At 37.4% G+C, this 21333-nt stretch overlaps 1 protein-coding gene across 2 annotated transcripts in view; it reads right to left on the reverse strand.

Annotated features, from left to right (window-relative positions):
* ntrk3b (neurotrophic tyrosine kinase, receptor, type 3b) overlaps nucleotides 1–21333 on the reverse strand; it is a 212593-nt gene that overhangs the window by 94965 nt on the left and 96295 nt on the right. Inside the window, exons 5-10 of one of the 2 annotated variants that reach the window (XM_017425891.3) lie at nucleotides 18292–18446; nucleotides 17683–17825; nucleotides 14917–15058; nucleotides 5656–5955; nucleotides 5053–5067; nucleotides 2655–2704 (exon numbers count right to left, since the gene is read on the reverse strand). In XM_017425891.3, the coding sequence (XP_017281380.1) occupies nucleotides 2655–2704; nucleotides 5053–5067; nucleotides 5656–5955; nucleotides 14917–15058; nucleotides 17683–17825; nucleotides 18292–18446 (805 nt within the window). The remainder of the gene's footprint in view (nucleotides 1–2654; nucleotides 2705–5052; nucleotides 5068–5655; nucleotides 5956–14916; nucleotides 15059–17682; nucleotides 17826–18291; nucleotides 18447–21333) is intronic. The other variant, XM_017425892.3, reaches the window with a different exon arrangement.

Genomic DNA, 21333 nt, shown 5'->3' on the forward strand with positions numbered 1-21333 from the left:
AGAGAGAGTGTGACTGAGGAGAAGTAAATGGTGGCTGAGGCACAGGGAAGAGACAACTAAATAACAAACAATAAACTCGAACTGAAATATGAAGACAAAACATAATACAAAAACCTTACATCCTAACAACTCCAAGATGCGGCTGTTTTTTGCAAGCAGAGTCACTGTTACAGCTTAGTGTTTCACTTGATTGAACAACACCATTGTTATCTAAACATGTTTCTGTTTCTTTTCCAAGAAAAGTCAAAATGTCAGCAGTGATAAAGTCTATGGTCACACTAGAACGCACAGCTTATCTTTTTATGCAAAGGCTTAAAGCATTAAGCTGTGAGGAAGATGCATACAGCAATTAAAAAAGTATTAGGTGGTTAATTTTGTTGGTGTTTCCAACGACATGCAAATGTTTTATGAAATAAGTTCAACAGCCTTTTAATGAAATATGTTAGCAAGATGCCTGGTTAACTTAAAAATGTAGCTGGTTTAACTACAACTTGAAAAATGAACTTGTGCAGATTAACATGAATTTGACATTTGATTCTAATAATCAAAATAAAACTAAAATATTTTTAAAAGTTTTTTGTATAACGTTTTCTTAATTCACTTAAGTTGAATTAAGTTTGCTTCAATTTTAGCAACTTAACCTCGGTGAAAGCAAGGACTTATGCTAGCTTTAGATTAGCAGTTTATCCATGTCACAAAAGAGAAAAATGAAACTTATCACAACAGTTTATTATTTTTTGTACCTTTAGATATATTTTATGCTTCATGTTTGTGTCTTTGATCTTGGGTCAACATTGATCAAGTACAATAGTATACATATCAGAGTTAATTGCTAACAGATAGGTATTAGTTTGCATGATGTCATTTTTGAGGTACTTTATAATAATTTGTGTAACTTTGAATTACTTTGTTAGTTTCTATGAATTGGGATATGGCAACTTTTTCGAAATGCAGTTTTACATTATACTCATGTACACAAGTTGCATAAATCAAAACCTTTACCATAATTGACCTTCAGCAATAAAACACAAGTAATGGATCACATCCTAACATTGTTTAACTACATTGTTTAACTTGGACAAGAGGATCTGAATGCCAAAGGTTTCAAGAGGTATTTAAAAAAAAAGCAAACAAAAAAACAGCTAACCTTTTAAGACTGTTATTTCACCCTGAAGCATATTTAATATTAAAAATTTAAAACTTTAATTTTGTCTCTTCAGCGCAGATCATTAGGTTGCAGCTTTTCACAACTTTATTTTTCCTGAACAACATGTCAGTGCCTATCAAAGTTCATTACTTGAACCTTTTCTACTGGGTTTGCAAAACTGTGAAATAAAAATAACTTGTTTAGGAAGAGATCCAACTTTCGTTAAGTCTTCCCACAATTGACATAATTTCAATCTGCAAAGCTTGCAGGCCAATAAATAAATAAATAGGTAAAACTGCTCTTCTCTGCTTTTAATTTTCAATTTTCACTGTTTAAAAAAATGTGTAACACTTGAGGTTATGAGTGTGCCACTGTTTGCCAGTATAGCAGGAGTGACACATTACACGGTAATATTTTTTGTGCAGTTGTCCAGAAGAATTGTTACCACAGCATTTTACACAGTGGACAAGTGGTCACAGCGGGGGGGAAATGCAGGTGTATTTAATAACTTGCACAATGACTCACTTCTATTCAGGTATCACAGGATGGTGCGCCAGTAACCAGTATGCACGCACCAAGGAACTGGAACTGTCACACCAGAATGACAGCAGCCATTATGAAAGTTATTAATTACACCTTTGCTGTTCCTGCTCTCATATGTCAAAATGTCTTCCATTAATAAGTCTATTAACAGCCCATTAATGATTGCTCTGTCTATTAAACTACAGAAGCACAGTCTTCAGAAAGAGAAAAATAGAAGAAATCTGTGTAACATTAGGGACGACATATATGCTGAAGTTACATGCTGGCACCACAGAGACAACATAATGAAAGTGATGTTAAGCTACTGTTAATTTTTTACTGTTGAAACAAAAGTGGAAAATTTATTTTACTTAAGAAATAGAGAAAAAAGCTTACACATTTATGTTTAAAAAAAAAAAGTTTTTTAAAGCTTGACGCTACAAGGGAAGTTATGCTCGTACTCGTTCCTGCTCTCCTGTGCATGAATGAAACTCCGACCTTCAGCCTATGCAGTGATTCCCGGCTATTCACACTGGTAACCAAGCACGCTGCAGTCTGACAGATTTATGGGAAAAGAGCCCAACTTTTCAACATTTGTGTAGTCAACAGAGGATAGGCCAGTCACTTTTTGTGGTACTGACAAGTTATTTTAACACAATAAGTACCTATCTCATCATATGGTGTTAAGAAGTCACGCTCAGTTCAGATGTTTCTGGAAGACCAAGCTGACAAATCGGTGTAATGTTTGAAAATAGCATCATTCTGTAGTATTTTGCTGCCATAATCAACAGTGCTACCATCTCTGCTCTTGCTTTCACATTGTTTGCAGTGTTTCAGCTTGTGTGCCTCAGCGCTGTATAACGAATGAAACCAGACCAGGCAATAAACACACCCCTACAAGGGCTCACTGACAAAAAGGTTTGAGGTAAAGCAAGCAGCTATTTAGGAGTTGTTTCGCAAACATCATTAAGAAAACAAAACTCACCCCAAATGTGTCTTCCTCTGGTCGGCCTGAACCAACGTCTGTGGGCGGATCTGTGACACAGAATCACATGAATAGGCATCAGAAGCTCTGGGAGAAAATAAACCATTTATGGCCTTGGCTTACGCCCACGCTCCTTTATAGTAAATACGTATAATGGCTGCATCTTTTGCCATTCATTTATTTCCAGGGAAAATGTGTTGTAGTTATAAAACACAGTAAAACATAGGAATAAGAACCTGTCTGCAATGCACGAACACAGTTATGCACCCGTTTATCACATTAAATAAAAGAAGCATTTACAAGGGTCAGTGCACAGCCTAACAGATTAAAATTACGTGAATGGTGTGCTTTGTAGTGCACATGATTCTGAGCATATTCTAAATGTATCCACAAAGTAAAATGTTATTGATAACATTTCAGGATAAATAACACTTGAGTATATCTCTGTACATCGTACACCTACTCGTGTGTGTGCATGTTTTTCCATAGGCGGAATCATGAAAGCATATAGTGTTGAATACTGCAGTTTTATATAGGGAGACTGATTTAAAGCTTAAACAACTCTGCACAAATGTTGCTTTTTATCAAAATAAAAAACAATTACTGGCCAGATAGGCACAAGCCTTTCGACAAAACAAAAGACAAGGAAATTTTACTTCAGTTGCACAAATGCATGCACTTGATTTGAAATACAGAAAAATAAAAACAAAAAATTTACAGTTATACGAGCCATAAAAAAAGCTGACACTGGTATGCCAAATATCAAACTTGGTAAATGAAAACTGCCTGACAAACACCGAAAATGTACAAAACAAACACGAAGACACGTTTTGAGGCAAAACCGAAACCTGCCTGTTCTCAGACCATTGAGCATGAATGTACAATCTGTAGTCCTTTGTATTCAAATCCTACACATTGGATCCATACAAAGTTTTGACAAGCAGAAATACTCCGCAGAGTGTCATGAGACAGACCCATAAAATGAAATGAACTGGAGTGATAGAAACTCCAGACTGAGGCCTCCAGCCAGGACATCAGAGAGTAATTGTGGGCAAATTAATGGCCACATGGCAGACTGGCTGCCACATGCACAGGCACACAAACACACCCACCATACCAAAGCGTGAGGTTCTGTGCTCAGAGTCCATCCCTCTCGGCCTTGATCCCTGTCTTCTCTCCTCCCTCTGCCCTACTATCTCCTCAGCAGCAATAGTATCACTCCTCTTGTCAGTCTGCCCTCTATGACTGAACTCCCCCATGTGAAACTGTGTGAGAGTGTATGCCAGTATGAAGCCGCAGCTTGCCTCATGCAGTTTCCTGCACAGTCCATTCGTCTACATCACTGGCCGTGCTGTAGCCTCATAATTCCATGGCTGATTAGAAAGAATGGCCTCATGTAGATATGGGAGGAGACTCTGATGAAGGTCAGAGATTGAACTGACCCACTTTGTTAGAGCTGACAACAGTGAGGCCACCGCCACAGTCTGAGGCCAAACCTCACACCACAAACAGAGGATTTGCAAGACCGAGCAAGAATACGCCAAAGCCATTTCTTTTGCATTCCCACTATAATCAAAAGGTATTCAAGCTCTTGTAGCAGCTATAAAAAAGGACAGAACCCCTGAGAGTATTTGCACATTATGAAGAGACCTATACATAATGCTTACATAGTATTTATTAATTTAAGATATATTTTGCCAATTGTGATAATGTTTGCAAACAAAGCACTTTTAATGCTGTAATTCATGGAAGTAAAACTAGAAAGAGGATTATCTGAGTACACAAGGGCAGTGTGATTTTAAGAAAAATACATAAATTGGGAGAAGCACAAATGAGATTTTGTCAAAGTTTGTCCTATTTTCTAAAATTAAAACAAACAAATATGCGCTACAAATAAATAAATATGGCACCTTTATGACCCAATCAGAAACTTTTATCCAGATTTAAAAGCTTAAAAACAAATACAAAGTAGCTTAATGAAGTCAGAAGGATGTAACATAAAAATTGCTTTATTACAGTAAAGATTGAGTTTTGGAAAACACCTGTAAGGTGCCCTCTTAGACTGGGAGTCTGCATTGTTCAATTCCACAACCTTGGATGCAACAGAGTAAAGCACACAATACAGTGAATGCTTTCACCGTTCAGCAAAGTCATTGAGAAGAAAAATAACAGATAAGAAAACAGAGGAGCAACACTAAGAGCTTCTTAAAGGACTGCAGCACAAAGTGAACAAATTTCTCCATGGTTACTATCTTGAGAGTGGTAGTCAAACAGTAATGAAGTGGCTCTGCCTCAGCATATGTGTGTGCACAAACTGACACCAAACAAGCAGTAAAGAAAAAGAAAGGACTGGAAGAAAAGCAACAACAGGGTTACATTTGAAAATAGAAACACTCACCTATTTCCACTGTGTCTGCAAAAGAAGAGACAGAAAACGTCACACTACGTCAATAAATTGACAAGACTTTAACCCTGGAATATTGACCATAGGGAGAAATTTGCCAGACTTTGTGAAGGTTTTTTTTTTCCTCTTTCTTGTGAACTCCGCGTGAACTACAAGTGAACAATCTACCTGACTGAACTGTGGATGAACCTTGGCTGCTATTCAGCCAGCAGGGATTAGCTGCACAACCAGCACACTCTGTGGTGAGATTTTTAATTTAGAAAAAAAAAAAAAACAGCAAAACCCTCTAAAAGTGTTCGCAAATAATATAGAACCTGTAATGTATAAAGCAAGTAGTTAAACATAAACCCGTTGGAAATTTGCTTCAATCGTGACAACCAGTTCCAAAAAGAGGGACAGGCTAGCTCTTGTTGGAGTCAGAGTAACTTGACTGTGTTTCTCCTACTCTTCTGTTTGATTCCTTATTAACCTCAAAGACTGAAGCCCTGTAAAGTAACCATTTCAGACAGGTAGGTAGGTAGGTACATTTATTTATATAGCACTTTTCAGCACGAGGCAACTCAAAGTGACAGAAAAGAAACATTGTTATCCACTCACCATTTTCATCAGGGGGTGTGAGGAAGTGACCAAACACTGACTTGGTGACGGTTCCTAGGGGGTTGCTGGCCTCCAGAGTGTAGTTCCCATTATTGATGTGTGTTGGGTTCTGGAAAGTAAGACAGCCTTCCAAGTAGTCTTGGTAGAAGTCCATGTCAGTTCGGATGTAGTCACTCTGTTGAATCTCCTTCTGGCTGAAGAACCAGCGTAGCTTGGGGTGTGGGTACCCACGAACTGTGAATTCGATGCAGGTGTCAAGGCGTTGCTCAGGCTCAGCCAGTCTCAAGATAACTGGAGGAACTGCAGTAAAGAGGGAAACATAGGACGTGGTTTAAACATTCTGCAGAGCTCAGCATAATAATCATTGCGCCTGTTTCTTTTCTTTTAACATAAATTTTGTAGTACAAAGACCTTTATGTGTCGAAAAAGTTCAACAGCCCTTGGGCTGTTGTAAACCTTTTTCATAACTTAAAAAGGCAGCAACACACCAAACTCAAAATAGTTCCCCAAAGGTGACATTTAGAAGGTATGTGTCTTGCTTTCAGTAGTGATGAGACTTTTACCATGTCCTGTACTGAAGCGTCTGTACATGAGAAATGAAAATGGATAACAGGACTTGCTTGAAATAGATTAAGAAATTTCTTTGGCATGAACGAGCACAAATTTTCTTTTTCTGTCATGAAGCCACAAGCATTTGAATCAACAACACCGCCAAGCCAAGAAGCAATTTATCACTTTAATACGATCAGATACACCTTGGGAACAACACTGATTTTCCTTTGCGATGGGTCACTCTTGGCATTTTATTATCAAAAAGAAGGTTTTGGCAGTTAGTATAGCTTGGCATTGTCTCTCACTTTGCGCCTGTCCTATATTGTCTCCCACTACCCACCAAACCTAACCAGCCACCTTCAGGGCTCACATGCACATACAGTTATAATACACCATTGTCTTGTCTTGAGCTGGGATTCAGTGAAGCTAAAGGTGTGCAATGTGCAGCCCAGGGAAAAAGGGAGAAGCTCTGCTGGCAGAGCCCAAACACTGCCTTTGTACTACATCATAGCATTTTGACATTGCAGTCGGCTCAAAAGACATTTCATAAAACATCACAGTTTGGTAAGAAAAGTTGGGGTTGTTGCAAATCTTACTTGGGGGCATTGTCTACAGCTAATTTCTTTGTATTCTATTTAACAGTAGTAAAAATTCAAGATGCTGGTAGAGGATTTTCACTATTCCATTAACATTTTTGAACCAGAACCAAACATGGAGAAGCAGCATTCAGCTTCTATGCACCACAAATCTGGAACAAACTTCCAGAAAACTGTAAAACAGCTGAAACACGGAGTTCCTTCAAATCAAGGCTAAAAACCCACCTGTTTAGAGTTACTTTTGAATCATAATAAATGGATGTGTTCTGGTAGCTCATTTGGTGACTGTATGTTGTTGTTTTTTGTATGTTGTTTTTATGACTTTTTTAATTTTGCGTTTTCGTGATGTAAAGCACTTTGAACTGCCTTGTGCCGAAATGTGCTATACAAATAAACTTAACTTAAATATCATGAATGAGGTCTCTCTCCTTGCAGAGCATCTTGGTGACCCTTCGAATGAAACCTCAGTTACTTGTATTCAAAATCTGATTATTAGCATCACACACACACACACACACACACACACACACACGCACACACACACACACACACACACATATATATCAGTCTATAATTGGCACTACTCTACATGTTGGTTGCTTACTTTTGTATTCTCTCACTTGTAGATACAATGCCAAAACTCTTTTACTTCTCATTCAAACAGGAAAGGACCACTGCATAAAACTGAAGCTTAAAAAAGTGGGGATGTCAACTCTTAGAGACTTCATTGGATAAAACCTACAGAATCCAATCTTCCTCTTAAAAGAAGTGCGTTTTGAAGTCCTCTAACAGAACTTGCCTTAAGGCAGGGTTTTGTTTTTCTTTTTACAGCTGATTTGGTAATCCAGCACAAGTAATTTGCTAAAGCTGATCAAACAGTGATTGTAGAAAAGGGGGTTGGCTTTATGAGTAAAAAAATATTCAGAACTCCACTTCCTCTATATCTTTTCAGAGTGGGTAATAGAAGGGGAGCAATATTTAAACAGACAGATTTTGGGTTCTTTATTAGAAATATGAATGTCTTCTGGAAAAGATGGTTTATAAATGTACAATATTATAATTTTCAGGTCTTTTTATTATGGCTGGTGGACCACTGCACTCAACAGTGCTGTTCCAGACAGCTGTGAATACATTTGAGATTAAAAGCCTAGCATCCCTTGAATGCATATCACTCACCACCTTTAAGGCCAGAGTAACTGACATTATGTCATTATAGGATCTTGCTAGATTTGTTAGCTTTTTGAGGTTTTTTCAGCTACTACCATAACAAAGTACAGATTAATACTGGTAAATTTGACTAAGTTATAGCTATTCTTGTGTTCTCTAAGGTTGATTAGCTTTGGTAGCAATCTTGAATTGTGTTGACAACGAAAACTATTCAGATGTAGATGTACACCCAATGATTAGGTTCTGATAGTTTCATTAAACTCTCTCTATCAGATTATGAGATATTTTACTAACACGAAAGACAAACACACACAGACATGGGCAAAAACATTAACACCCCTTCACCAATGGAGGAGGTCAATAAATGTCCTAGTCAACCTTTTAAAGACTTTATCATCACCTCGACCAGTCGATTTCAAATAATTTTATTCAAAGTAACTGTCAGCTCTGTCATCGAGAGCTTGTGTTTTCAAAGCAAATAATATTCATTAAGTAAAGGCATGAACAAACTATTTACTGGTGTTTGGAAGCTGTCATTTCATAAATTCATTTGGTGACAGACAATATTACAATGAAGTCATTCAGCTGATCCAAAGGCAAAGGCTTGTGTATGTGTGAACGGGCTGGTGCGGGGGCGTATGCAGAGCTGTTATTTGGAGAGCATGGAGGAGAAAAGATAAGAGTAGAAAAAAAAAAAAAAGGACAGAAGTGAGGCCCAAAGAGAAGAAGAATGCTGAGAGAAAAAAAAAAAAATTAATTCTCCACTTGATAGACAAGTCAGGGACTGATCTATTTTCCCCCTCAGCGTGGCTGTCAGCCCAGTCTCAGTCAATACAATGCAAGTCATTACTGCGCTGCGTGCTCGTCCACACGACCGCGGCGTCCTCGTACTGTCCATACAGATGACAAGCTTTGATAACTACATGTCTTTGATCAGGGAGAAGTCTGAATACAAGGCTAGTTGTGCAATGTTATCTGGTGTTAACACTTGTGTATTGCAAATGCCATGTTCCAGGCAGACTTCAGATACAAATCATGGCTGGTGGTGACGGGGGGGAGGGAGGGGGGCAGGAGGATCATGGCATTGATATTAGCACATGCTCCCTCTGGGCTGAAGCATACTGTGATTAAGATTTAAAACTGTCAGCGGCAGCACAGGGCAGGCTGCAGTCGGACCATTTGCTTGTTAAATACAATCCCAGTTCCAAAAAGGTTAGGACATTGTGTAAAGTTAAAACACAAAACAAACAAACAAAAAATAACAAAAACAAAGACAAAAGAAAACAGATTGCAATAACTTGCAGATCTCATACATAGATTTTTTTTTTTTTTTTTTCTGACAATGGAACAGATATGAAATGTTAAACCTAGAAATGGTACCAATTTCTAGGAATTGATGGTAGCAACATCTCAAGAGAGTGGGGAAACAAAAAGGCTGTAAAAGAAAGTGGTTCGAACAAGAAACAGCTGGAGGAGCATTTTGCAACTAATTAGATTAATTGGTAACAGGTCAGTAAGAGGACTGGGCATAAAAAAAGAGCATTTTAGGGAGGCTGAATAAGAACTAAAGAAGGGCAGGTTTACCAGTCTGCGTAGATCTGTCTCGAAAAATAATGGAACAATTTCAGAGTAATGTCTCTCAAAAAAGTTGGGAAGACTTTGACTACCCCATCAACTACAGTTTAAAATATCATCAAAAGATTTCAAGAATCTGGATGAATCTCTGAGCTCAAAGAAACAAGGCTGAATGTCAATATTGGATTGTGATCTTCAGGCCCTCAGGCAGCACAGCATTAAAAACAGTCTGGTCTCTCTTTTTCAAGAGATTTGACCAATTACAAAACAAAACTAGAGATACTGAAACCCAAAATAAAATACAATGTGGAAAAAAAAAAAAAAACATCCATAAATGTAAAAATAAGACTAAAATACAACTTGACAATAAGTCAAAGCAGAAACAAAAAAAACAAACTTATTTATAAACTATGTACAGATTTTAGAACAACCTATGTATGTTCCCATCTAGATAATGGCTTTTTCAGGGAAGACCTTGCATCTTTCAGCAAGGCAATGCTAAATCACACACTGCATCCATTACAATATGGCTTCAAAGTAGAAGAGTCCAGGTGCTGAACTGCAGTCTAGACCGCTTACCAATTAAAAACATTTGGTTTGTCATGAAACAAAAAAATTCAGCAAAGAAGACCCAGGACAGTTTACCAGCTACAATGTAGCTTTAAACAAGAATGAGACAACATTCCTTCCAACAAATCTAGCAACTGGTCTCCCCAGTTCCTAGATATTTGCAGACTGTTGTTAAAAGAAGTGTTTCAAAGAAGTAAACATGGTCCTGTCTCAACTCTTTTGAGATGTTTTGCTACCATCAAATTCAAAGTAACCTTATTTTTTTCCCCAAAAATGGCACAGTTGCTTAGTTTAAATGTGTTATATTTACTATGTTCTATTGCAAATCATCATGTTCTGTTTTTATTTACATTTTACACAATGTCCCAACCTTTTCAAAATTGTGTTGTACAAAACGTTGACAAAAGATAATGCCTTGCTTGTCTTGCAGGAAAAGAACTACTAACCCTGGTGTAAATGTGTGCTGCATTATTAATCAGAAGATGTACAGTGCGTAAAGCACTACAAAAAAAAAAAAGAAAACAAGACAAGCTGAGTGGATCCACATTGCTGCAGAGCTGCAATTGTTCTTGACGACAGCAGAACAATGTGCCTGCAGAACTTGCATTGTGGCTAATTACACTTTTGCTAAAATAGCGAGCTCATCTTTGAATGCAGAGAATGTCACTTGATGGCTGGTAATTTCGCTGTCAATCAGATTACTCCCTAATCAGAGCAGCAGTTTAAGCTATTTTATGACATTTCCAGAGACAATACGCTGCACAGGGGAGGAAATGTAATTACCATCAGAGCATGTGGTGAAAAATTAATAAGTTAATTTGCAGCACCAGCAGAGTGTCAACAGGAAAAAAGGAAGAAAAAAAAAAAGAAGCGCCTGGAGATGTACATCCATTGAGTGTCCGTGTAAAGGAAGCCCCGAAGACATGATGTTGCAAAGTCAATCTGTCATTCTACGTGGAGCCTCAGCAGCTCGGCTCCAACAGGGAGTGCTTGAATTGTTGACAAATCTCCCCTGTCCTGTAGCGTGATGCATTGCAAACAGCAACAATAGATTGTGCTCTACAAGAGGAAGCTTGCTACAAAAAGAAAAATGTCAGGCACCTTTGATAAATATTGGCTTTAAAAACAGTCTGTCCCAAACATGCCCAGGGCCAATCCACTGGGCAGACTTATGTAAGAGCTGAAATACATGCTGTAATTCATAGTCTGGATGTTAGTGGAACATTCTGATGGTTACCAAATCATTGCTTTATCATTGCTCAGGGTTAGATTCTTTTTCCCAGCTTCGTTGTCTCTTTCCGCTCAGATCAAGGCTGAACTTTCATGCGGGCTGGAGGGTAGGTTCTTGCTAATTGGCTACATCAATTTCACTTAGTTTGTAACTGTGCAACACCTCATTGCATTTTAAATGTACCTGCATAATTTGGGTGCTCAGCATAATAAAGGAATGTCTTTTTTTTTGTTATTTTCCCCCCGATTAAAATTATTCTCTCAGACTGTCTGTGGTATTAATAGATGATAAATTGAACGGAAGCCTATCAAAGTTGCCACGAAAGACATTTTATGCAAATGAAAATTGCTAAGCATTCAAAGATCCTAGCATTCATAACATTCCCAGAGGATTTGAAATAAACCCTTTATAAACATTTTTATAGTTTTTGGTTTGCTGCTTGGCTGAATTTAAGAGCTAGTCTATATTATTGATGAACAATAGTAAAGACGCTGAATACAGGGTGTAAAGCATGAGCGGCTTCCAAACAACAACAAAAAAAAAGGACAAGCTTTTCTAAAAAAAAAAAAAAGGCCATTTTGTTTCATTAAAATGGTGTAAAACAGTAAGCAAAAGAAATAATTTAGGAACTCATTTTCCTTAAATAAAAAATGGATATTGCTCCCCAATGTTCATGCGAGAGTTTTAAAGTGAGATCATCTTATGCTGAAAATGGGGAAAGGCAGCAATATAGTCGTGTTGGTGAAACCTTGAAAATACCATTATGTGAGATGTCACACAATATTGCAAGTTGTTGCACAATCTGTTAGCTCTCAAAGTATGTATTGTAAATAATTATCAGCTACTATCACACCAACCTTTACTTTGATATCTGTAAAGTTAACTGAGCTACATTTGCATTTGTGGTGTCCATTTTGAACTGAGTTGATCCCAAACAATCAGTTGTAGCTGTTTCATTAAAATTTGTTGAGTTGATCATGTGATATTCTGCTAACAGACAGACAATCGCATACACACAAACACACATGCACACACACACATACAGGGGTAAAAACATTATCGGCTGCTTTTAGCTTTTCAGTAAGAGGTGATTAAAAGATACCTTATATGTACTGGCAGTGGACATCTTTCAGATACACTACATGCAAACTTTTACTATATTAACTTTTAAATAAAACATTAAGGGTTGAAACAGTCCTGACACGCTGAAATCCTCTGTCTAGTGTTAACATTTTACATTCACGCTCTCGAACATATATGTTTTCAACGTTTTAATGTTGTGATCCGAAAAGGTTGTGTCATTTGGTAAAATGGATGCTTAATTCCGACAGATTTATTTACCAAACCATGGCAGACCCAGATGAACCGGGGTTACCAAATGTGGATAAGCCTCTGGCTCAGTGGTAGGTAACAAGATTTCATTCCAAGTAATCACTGCACCAGCATGCTTCACTGATTAACGCCTTCAGCAACAGAGCAACATGACTTTACATTTTAGGATTTGAGTTGTTTTCAGTGCAGCTATGGCAGGTGAGCAAATAAGATTTAAGAACCAAAACAAAACTGCTGAGAGACAACAATACAGATGTCACGCTGACTACGTGTCTTTTCTTTTGTACTGTAAAACATGGCTGATTGAAGCTGCTTTTCTTCTTCCTGTTTTTAACCTAAATTAAACATTGTGACACATTAGCATGTTTAGCCCTGTTGGCAGTGGGTTTGAGATATTCACATTACACCTAGATAGAGGGATGTTTTATTTAGTGCTTTCATGGTCACCAGAATATGGGTTTCACTGAATTAAAGCAATGGGTCCTAAACGTTTTAACCATGAACCTATAAAATAAAAGTCACAGCCATTCGTGGCCCCAACTATTGCCAATTCAAGTATGTGAATATTATTTATCAGGCTTTTAACAAGGAGCCACATCACACTCCTCATTTTAAATTTGCAGTTTTTATTTCTTTGTAACTCTTAGGGAATTCATTTTTAAAGTGAATATGATTTTTCTAGCTCTTCTCAAGACCACCCACTTATTGGTTCATGACCCGCAGAGGGGTCCTAACACCAACTTGGAGGAACAGTGAATTAGAAGATGCTTTTCTGCATTTATGAGTAAAACTGTTATCCAAGAAAAAAAAAGTTATATTATGATCAACTGCAAACATTTCTATGTTTAATAGAAATGGCTTCTGAACATATGAAATAAATATATGATTAATTAATATATGATTATTAAATATAATTTATTAAAGCTTAGCATGTTTCTATCCAAAAATAATTAACTAAAAATAATAGACTTTAAAAAAGTGTTTTCTGAATGTACCAATGTATACATTGTATAATTTTATTATCTCCAATATTATTTGTGCAATGTCTTGGGACAATAAAATATGTTTGCAGCATATTTTAATATATTTTGAACAGCAATTTTGGGTGGTTCTAATTAGGTGTCTGTAAAAATCCTCCATGAAGACTAAAATAGCCTTTTACCCAGTTACTGTAGGTTTGAGTTGATGTAGACATGTCAGGCACTGACTGAATGAATTTTTAAACTTGATTTGCAGAATTTATTCCTTAATATTGAACTGCTGCTTTTAAACCCAATATATGTCTCATTCTGATTAGAGCCAGAACACAGATAGAGGTATATTTTTATATTTTATCTAAGGAGTGTAAATAAAAGATAGTTGAAATACTTGTAGATTCAAGGTCTGAAAAATGAAGCCAATGTTAGTGCTCCTTAAAGTTTTAAAAACTTATGTTGGGAAGTTAGGAATAAGCTCTAGCTGAAAAGAAGAAACCTGTTTGTCTTCTTTCTTGAGTTGAAGCTTCAGTGAAAATTTTCTTAATCGCTAGCCTCAAGTGTTCTTCAACACAGCATGATAATAACTTTGTAAATTAGGCTCTCATTTAGAGTAAAACAGATGATAAAGCAGGGTGTGCTTTAGGGTGGGACCTCCCTGTGATTGACATAATGCAACTGTAGGGATATGAACAGCACGAAGGCGTTCTAAGTCACAATTCACATTAAAAAAATTTTTTATTATGATGATGATTAATATGAGAAACAATCAAGGTTTATTATTGTTTACAGTTAATTTTAAAAATTAAATCTAAGCTAACATTTAAATATTGAATTTCTTCCAATAGAACTAACCAATCCCTTTTTATTTTCAAAAGGATTTTGCCATTTCTTACCTGCTTTTATATCTCCAAACTAAGTTTCAAGTAAAATAAAATACAGCTGAGGTTTTTAATGTATTTTTTAAATAGTCTTAATGATATTACATCTAGGCAGCTATGTAAAATATAGGATTTATAAAACTAATTAGTATATATTTAGTCAATATACTTACCTTTATTTAACTCAAGAATCAATAAATTAATGCATCTGAACTAAAAGTGCTAGAAAGTTTTACTTATTGAGATGATAGATTTCTTTTCTTTATGCCCAAATTTAAGATGCGACGCAGATATCTGGCACTTTGTCTCTGGTCTTTTACCCTTAACTTGGCAGTGCTTGAAACAGATTTATTGGACCTAATTATGGAAAACATCAAACTCACACTGTACGTTAAGCTGGATTGAGGAGTTGGTCATTCCCACCACATTCTCTGCGATGCAGGTCAGCTGGAAGTTGTTGTCATCTCGGCTGATGTTGAAAAGAGTCAGGTTGATGGAGTGGATATTCGGCCAGTAAACATTCGACTGTGGGAAGAGACGAGGAGACACAGATAAAGAGGGGAAACATGGTTAGGTACGGGAACGATATACTGCGAAGCCCATCGTATTACACTGCTGGGGTTTGGAATTTTAATTACCTAATTAAAAGTAAGGTTAATTATTCATTATTTAAAATCCGGTTGAAGGAAACTGAATGCAGTCAAAAGGTGCAGACTAGCTGTGGGAATTAACCACCTCACTGATCCAGAGGGGTCTTACTAAAATACGTTTAGCACAACAGGAAGCGTGTTAAAATGTATATTAAATGTATGTTTGAGCTCTTCAGGAGGCCAAATACAATAATACGTTTCCTACCTTCATTCAGTCAGTCTGGCTCTCACTGACGCACACTTCACTCATTATATCACAGTACATGTACTGTAATATGTATGTGTAAGGCTGAAGTAACTTTAATCTGTAAAGTCACTGATGATTTATATCATAGATGAAAACCACACTGTAATTTTAGTCTGTTCTCTTCTTGCTGTTTCTTTGCAGTTCTTACAGTGACCTGGGGCTGGTGTCAGGGAGCCAGAATGATGCATTAGCTGGTGCACTGAAGGTCCAAGCAGAAATTCAGTTAAACAAAAGTGGCTTGGTCTGATCAAGGGCGCATCATTTTAGTAACCTGGAAACTATATATGCCTGGAAACAGTAGTTTGGGAGCTGCTGTCCTAAAGAAATTTGTGTCAGTGATTAATCTACCAACGTCTTAGTCCTTTGTGGAGCCTGAAGTGATTTAATTTTGCAGGTGAAATCAAAAAATATATTTTAAAACTTCATTGAACAAACATTTATGTATTTAGGGTCTTTGATTTAGGATTTTTTTTAAAGACTTGTCGGAATGTTGTAAAACTTTGCTGACTAGGTTTTATCACAGTGGTTGAGTTTTTGGACTATGTTGTTTCCATGATCACAGTCATAGCCTAGGCATGAGACCAGTGAGACCTGTCCTACTTCAAATTCTCAATGACTAAGGCATATCGGTGGACACGAGTCCCACATCACAGATACGGCCCAAAATCATCTGTACTTATATAAAGCCTTGCTAGACAACCAGGCCACTCAAAGAGCTTTACAACACAATCTGTGCCCTCATTTCCCCATCCACACACACATTCATACAGCCCTCTACAAAGCTAATCTGAATAAATCATTCTAAAGAGTCTAATCAGTGCTTTAGATCGCATTCATACATCGATAGGGCACACATCAGAGACAATGAGGGGTTCAGTGTCTTGCCCAGGGACACTTCAACATGTGGCATACTGGTGGAATCAAATGTCCAAGTCTCTCATTGGAGGACGACTGCTCTAACCAGTCCTATAAACCACCACAACCTTGGTATGAAAGTTTTGTGAATGCTCAAAACCATTGTAGACCTGTCACGCTCTATTACGTCTAATGAGGAGCCCACTGTGTTCTTAATACGCCCCCGAAGACCCTGCAAAGAAAATCCATGTTCTGGCTGATTTTTTTTATGATGTAGCAGGGTCATCATCCAGTGTGAAGGGAATTGATTATTTGGTTAAAAAAAAAAGAGAAAACTTTTTGTGTTTTTTTTAAACTTTCTTAACTTGAACCTGGATTGTCTGGCAGAGCAAAAAATAAATAAATAAACCAACAATAGTGCAGGTTTAATAAAATCTGAAACTGGATATATCTTTAGCTACCTCATAACTTTTGTTCTTCTGTCTCTCATAATGACAGCACCACACACAGTTTAATCACTCTTGAAAGGAGCAAATGACTGACTGGTGCAGTAGTTTTTGTCGGGACAAGAAATTCATAAATTCCTGTGATTTAAATGCAATGAATTACTTTTTAAGTTTTAATTCAAACCCAACGATTTGCCTAATATTTAATATCAAAAGTGAAGCACACTATGAGTCGTCCAAACAGTAATAAGGAAGTAGTAATAAATGTGCACACAAACAACACAGAGTTAAGTCACAGATCAGATGTAGAGCTGAAAATAGCTTACAATGCTGCTTTTATGAGACAGATTCAAGCCCTGGTTCAGACTCACAAGTAGCTCTGACACACGATTGCCAATCTTCACTAACAACTGTTGTCATCTGACCAAGTTCTGTCAGGTCAGACCTGTCCATCTGGAGTCTCACAGCCTCAAACTGTAATACTGTTCATTTGTACATCAGTAATCAAATGTTACACACTGGACAGCATAGTGTAGACCGCTATAATTGAGGCGACAAATTAGTCATCACCTGGAAAATGGAGGTTCAGTCAAAAAATCTCTCGCGTCACTAGACTCTGGGATGTTTTCTTTAAGTGCACATTATCAGCACAAAGCCAGTCCAAATAAATCTTGTTAGAATTTTTTAAGATAAAAGAGCAGGACAGCTGCATTATGATTAACTCTCAAACTGAATTTGGAGAACTAAGTTATCTGAATGAGAACTGACAGGATTACTTTGGGTTTGACAGCAGCACCTTGAACCACAAAGGACATGCTTGAAGAAAATTGGACCAAAATGGGGGAGAAAAAAAAGATGAAAAAACGGTGTGAGTATTTCACAATTTAAAAAAGGTAAATATTCTAAAATGGCTTCTTGACATGTCTTCTTCAGTTTTTGTGCATTTCTGACCAGGTGTGTGTTGATGGAGTGCAGGCTGCCGACAGTCCAGTCCACTTCGGGCAGCGGTGATCCAGATCCGTTGCAGCTCACTGTCACATTGTCACCCTCCGTCACCAGAACACTGCTGTGGCTCACGCTGATCTCTGGGAGGTCTGAAAAAAACACAGGTTTGAAACAAACACAAACACAACAGTTTATGTTATGGCTGACATGCAAGTGTCACTTTAAGCATTCATATATTTTCCACACTTAATCAATTATTCACCTTTAATAATAATTGCTTTTATTAAAGCATTAGTGCAAAGGAAGCAGCGATATAAACAGCAGGCATCTCAGAGATGAGTCACCACATGGAGATAATGCTGCTGAGCGCACAGGTTCTGTCAGAATCAACACTCAGCTCCTCATCACATTCGCCTTGTGAACTCTGTCACAACTCTGCCTTTTTCTATCTCAAATTGTCTTCTTAGTTGTGTCCTTTCACCTTTTTCATTCTTCCCTTCGCTTTCTGTTGGCTGTGCTTCTTACCAACCTTTCTGCCTCTTTGGCTTTCTCCTTCCTTTTCTATCTTTCCTTGTCAAACCTCCCTCCCCCACCACCTTCACCCTGTTTTCTTACCACAGTTGTGGATGTACATGTTGTGCAGTCGTATCTTGGAGGCTCCGTTCCTGCAGTACAGCTGCTGCGTGTGAAGCCCTGCCTCTCCCCTCTGCTGCCACAGCTGGATCCAACGGATGTCACAGCCGCATTCAAACACCACTCCATCCAGACGTCTGGAATTACAACCAAGAAACAGCAGCATTGATGACAACAATAACAACAGCCTATAAAATCCACAAGGAACGCGATCAATGTTAACAGCTTCAACAACAACAGCGAGAAACACAAGCAAGCGTTCAATGCAAAATAAAATTAAGCCTTTTTCTTTTAACTCCCAACCTGAAACATGATTCTAAATTTCCACAGCTTTCTTCCTGGTCTAGCCAACAGTTTGACTGGATATTACAAGAGTAATCATAGCTCAGTAGGCCTAGCATTGTGAAGGTGTATATTGATGTGGATGATTAGCTTAGTAAAGCCTCTTTCATAAAACAGTTCAGCAATATGGCTACAAAGAAGAGCGCCTGTTTAAAGGGCTCTGGTCATTCATAAATCACCAGTTGAGGCATTTACGTCCTGCACTGATGTGAGCTTTTATAAATGAAGCCAGCATCACAAAACAAAAGGAGGCATGGAGTGTAACTCAGTGGAGTTATTGTGGAGCACTACACATAAAATATGTGTTAAACATTCCCCATTCTAAATCTTGTAACCAGCTGGTCACACAGATGGTTTATCATCACAACATCGCACCCTTGATCCGCACATTATTCCTTTATCTATTGATTGTTACAGCTCTCTTACTACCTCACTTATACCTCACAGAGGCATAACAGCAGTGGGCTGACTTCAACCCCCGATGCCGCCAAATAATATTCTAGTCTAAATATCCACCAGCTGAGGAGAAAAACACTTTAATTCTTTTTTAATGTGAATTTATTGGTTTTATATGCAGCATTTTCTTCATAATTTAACCTGCTGTTAAGTGGGGCAAATATATATATATATATATATATATATATATATATATATATATATTTTTAAATGTGAGAACAGCTACTCATCATGTTATGGCCATGGGCTAACTGCCAATGTGCTTTATAAACAGAAAGAAGTATAATTCTGAAAAGAACAGCTATAACCATTTAACAAACGCTTTAAAAGAATCACTGATTTCCATTTTAGGCATAATTGGTTGTGATTGTGCTGAGCAGAAAGATAAAGCATATTTATAGAAAGGGTCAAATATATCCTAAGACTGATTTATTTAAAAGTGCAAGAAGACCTCCAATTTATGTCTTTGGTGGGAAAAAAAGCATTTTAGTGTATCTACATAAAAAATAAGAACAGACACAGCAAACCAGCATCAAAGCCAACATTCTTATTTATGTCATTATCAATGCCTACATCCATAACACCATAATTTACAGGAAAAAATGTAAAAAGATCAGACATCTAAATCATTGTGAGTCTTCCAAAAAAGGCCACCACAGATTTATGTTTCCTAATGTTTTCTAATAGCAAGATCTGCTCTCGTTATCAGACAGGAACGAAGCAGGCGATCAGTCTCAGGCTGCATTAGCAGCAGACAAGTATCATTAGGTTTCCGTCTTCATATATTTCATTCTCACTGCGACGTGAAGCAAAGACTCGCATTATTCAACTCTGTACACCACCTTTGCATTTTGCATATGTTCTATTTGGAGGTTGTGATTGGCCAATTTTGTCAAGATGAATGTCTGTCCAAATGTCCTTGACAGAGGTCAATAAGATATTGCAGGAGGGATGAATAATGTATGAGCAGAGTCTAGTGTGCTTATACAGTCTGGAGGAGAGTGTCCAACAGGTGGATCTCTGTGATTATTGCTTTTGGACCCAATTTTGTAGTTAGAGCAGACCTTCTTCCCACTCATCAAATGACAACTTAGCCTTTAAACTAACCAGGACTGTCATCATGCTAACTGGGTATTTATAATTTTTCCTTCTATCTGAATGATGATTTATACAAAATGTTTACTAAATGAGATATAAATTGCTTTTAGTCCATTTTTTTTGATCTATCAACAATTGAACCATTCCAAACATAGAATTAACTTGAAAATCCATCCTTTAAACAATCAGACAATACAACTTCATCACACTAACTCTCAGGCAACTGATCATTAAGGACAGCTTCTCAGACACAGCAAAAATGTTTACTGAGGACTTAAAGTGTAACAGTGCTAAAAGGAGGCTTGTCAAGTTTACCACGATCCAGCCACATTGTGACAGGTCATATAGATGGTGGAGAGTGTAGTGGGGTTGTCATCCTGTTAAAAGGGGGTTGAAGACAGAAAGAGCATCGCCAGCTCATGTTAGGTATTGTTATTGAAATTTAGAATTTATCATAATTTTTAATACAAGTTTACAAATGACAATTAAAGACCAAACGTTCTCTCTCTATATATATATCTAAACTGGAGGCTTTTTCAATACTTCTGAATATAAATAAAGAAAACCTTAATAAAACACAGCAAACACCATCTGTTTGTGAGAGCCAAAATCTAAATAAATTAAACAGATTGGTCATAATTAGTAAAAAGCTGGCTAATCAAATCCTGGCACCAAGACTAAGTGATTAACTCCTGGCCTTTCAGCAAATGCTGTTGATCACCTCGTCACCTAGATGGATTTCATGAAGTCTAAAAGAGGACAAACCTATTGTGTCCTAAAATACAGAAACTTTTTGTTTTGATTTTAAAATTTGAGAACAAATGTTGTATTCTGATCAATACATTAAATAGAGAAATGTAAAATATTAAAATAATTTACCCTGGTTTAGTTCAGACAAAATATTTCACCGGCGTGAGTACACCTGTTTGAATCAAATAGATGACAAAATCAGTGAACAACTTCTCCTATGGCTTCTAGGAAGGAAATGAGAAAGGCAGGCAGATCTCTATGTGAGGGCAGAGGGGAGAACTTCAAGGATGAAGGTTTTCATTGATTGCTGAGCAAGCAAACCACAAGGGAGTGAAAGTCACTGAAATGAAACGGCCTGTGTCCCCCCCCCCCCCCCCC

Source organism: Kryptolebias marmoratus, linkage group LG15, assembly GCF_001649575.2.
Source record: "Kryptolebias marmoratus isolate JLee-2015 linkage group LG15, ASM164957v2, whole genome shotgun sequence".
Classification (NCBI taxonomy): domain Eukaryota; kingdom Metazoa; phylum Chordata; class Actinopteri; order Cyprinodontiformes; family Rivulidae; genus Kryptolebias; species Kryptolebias marmoratus.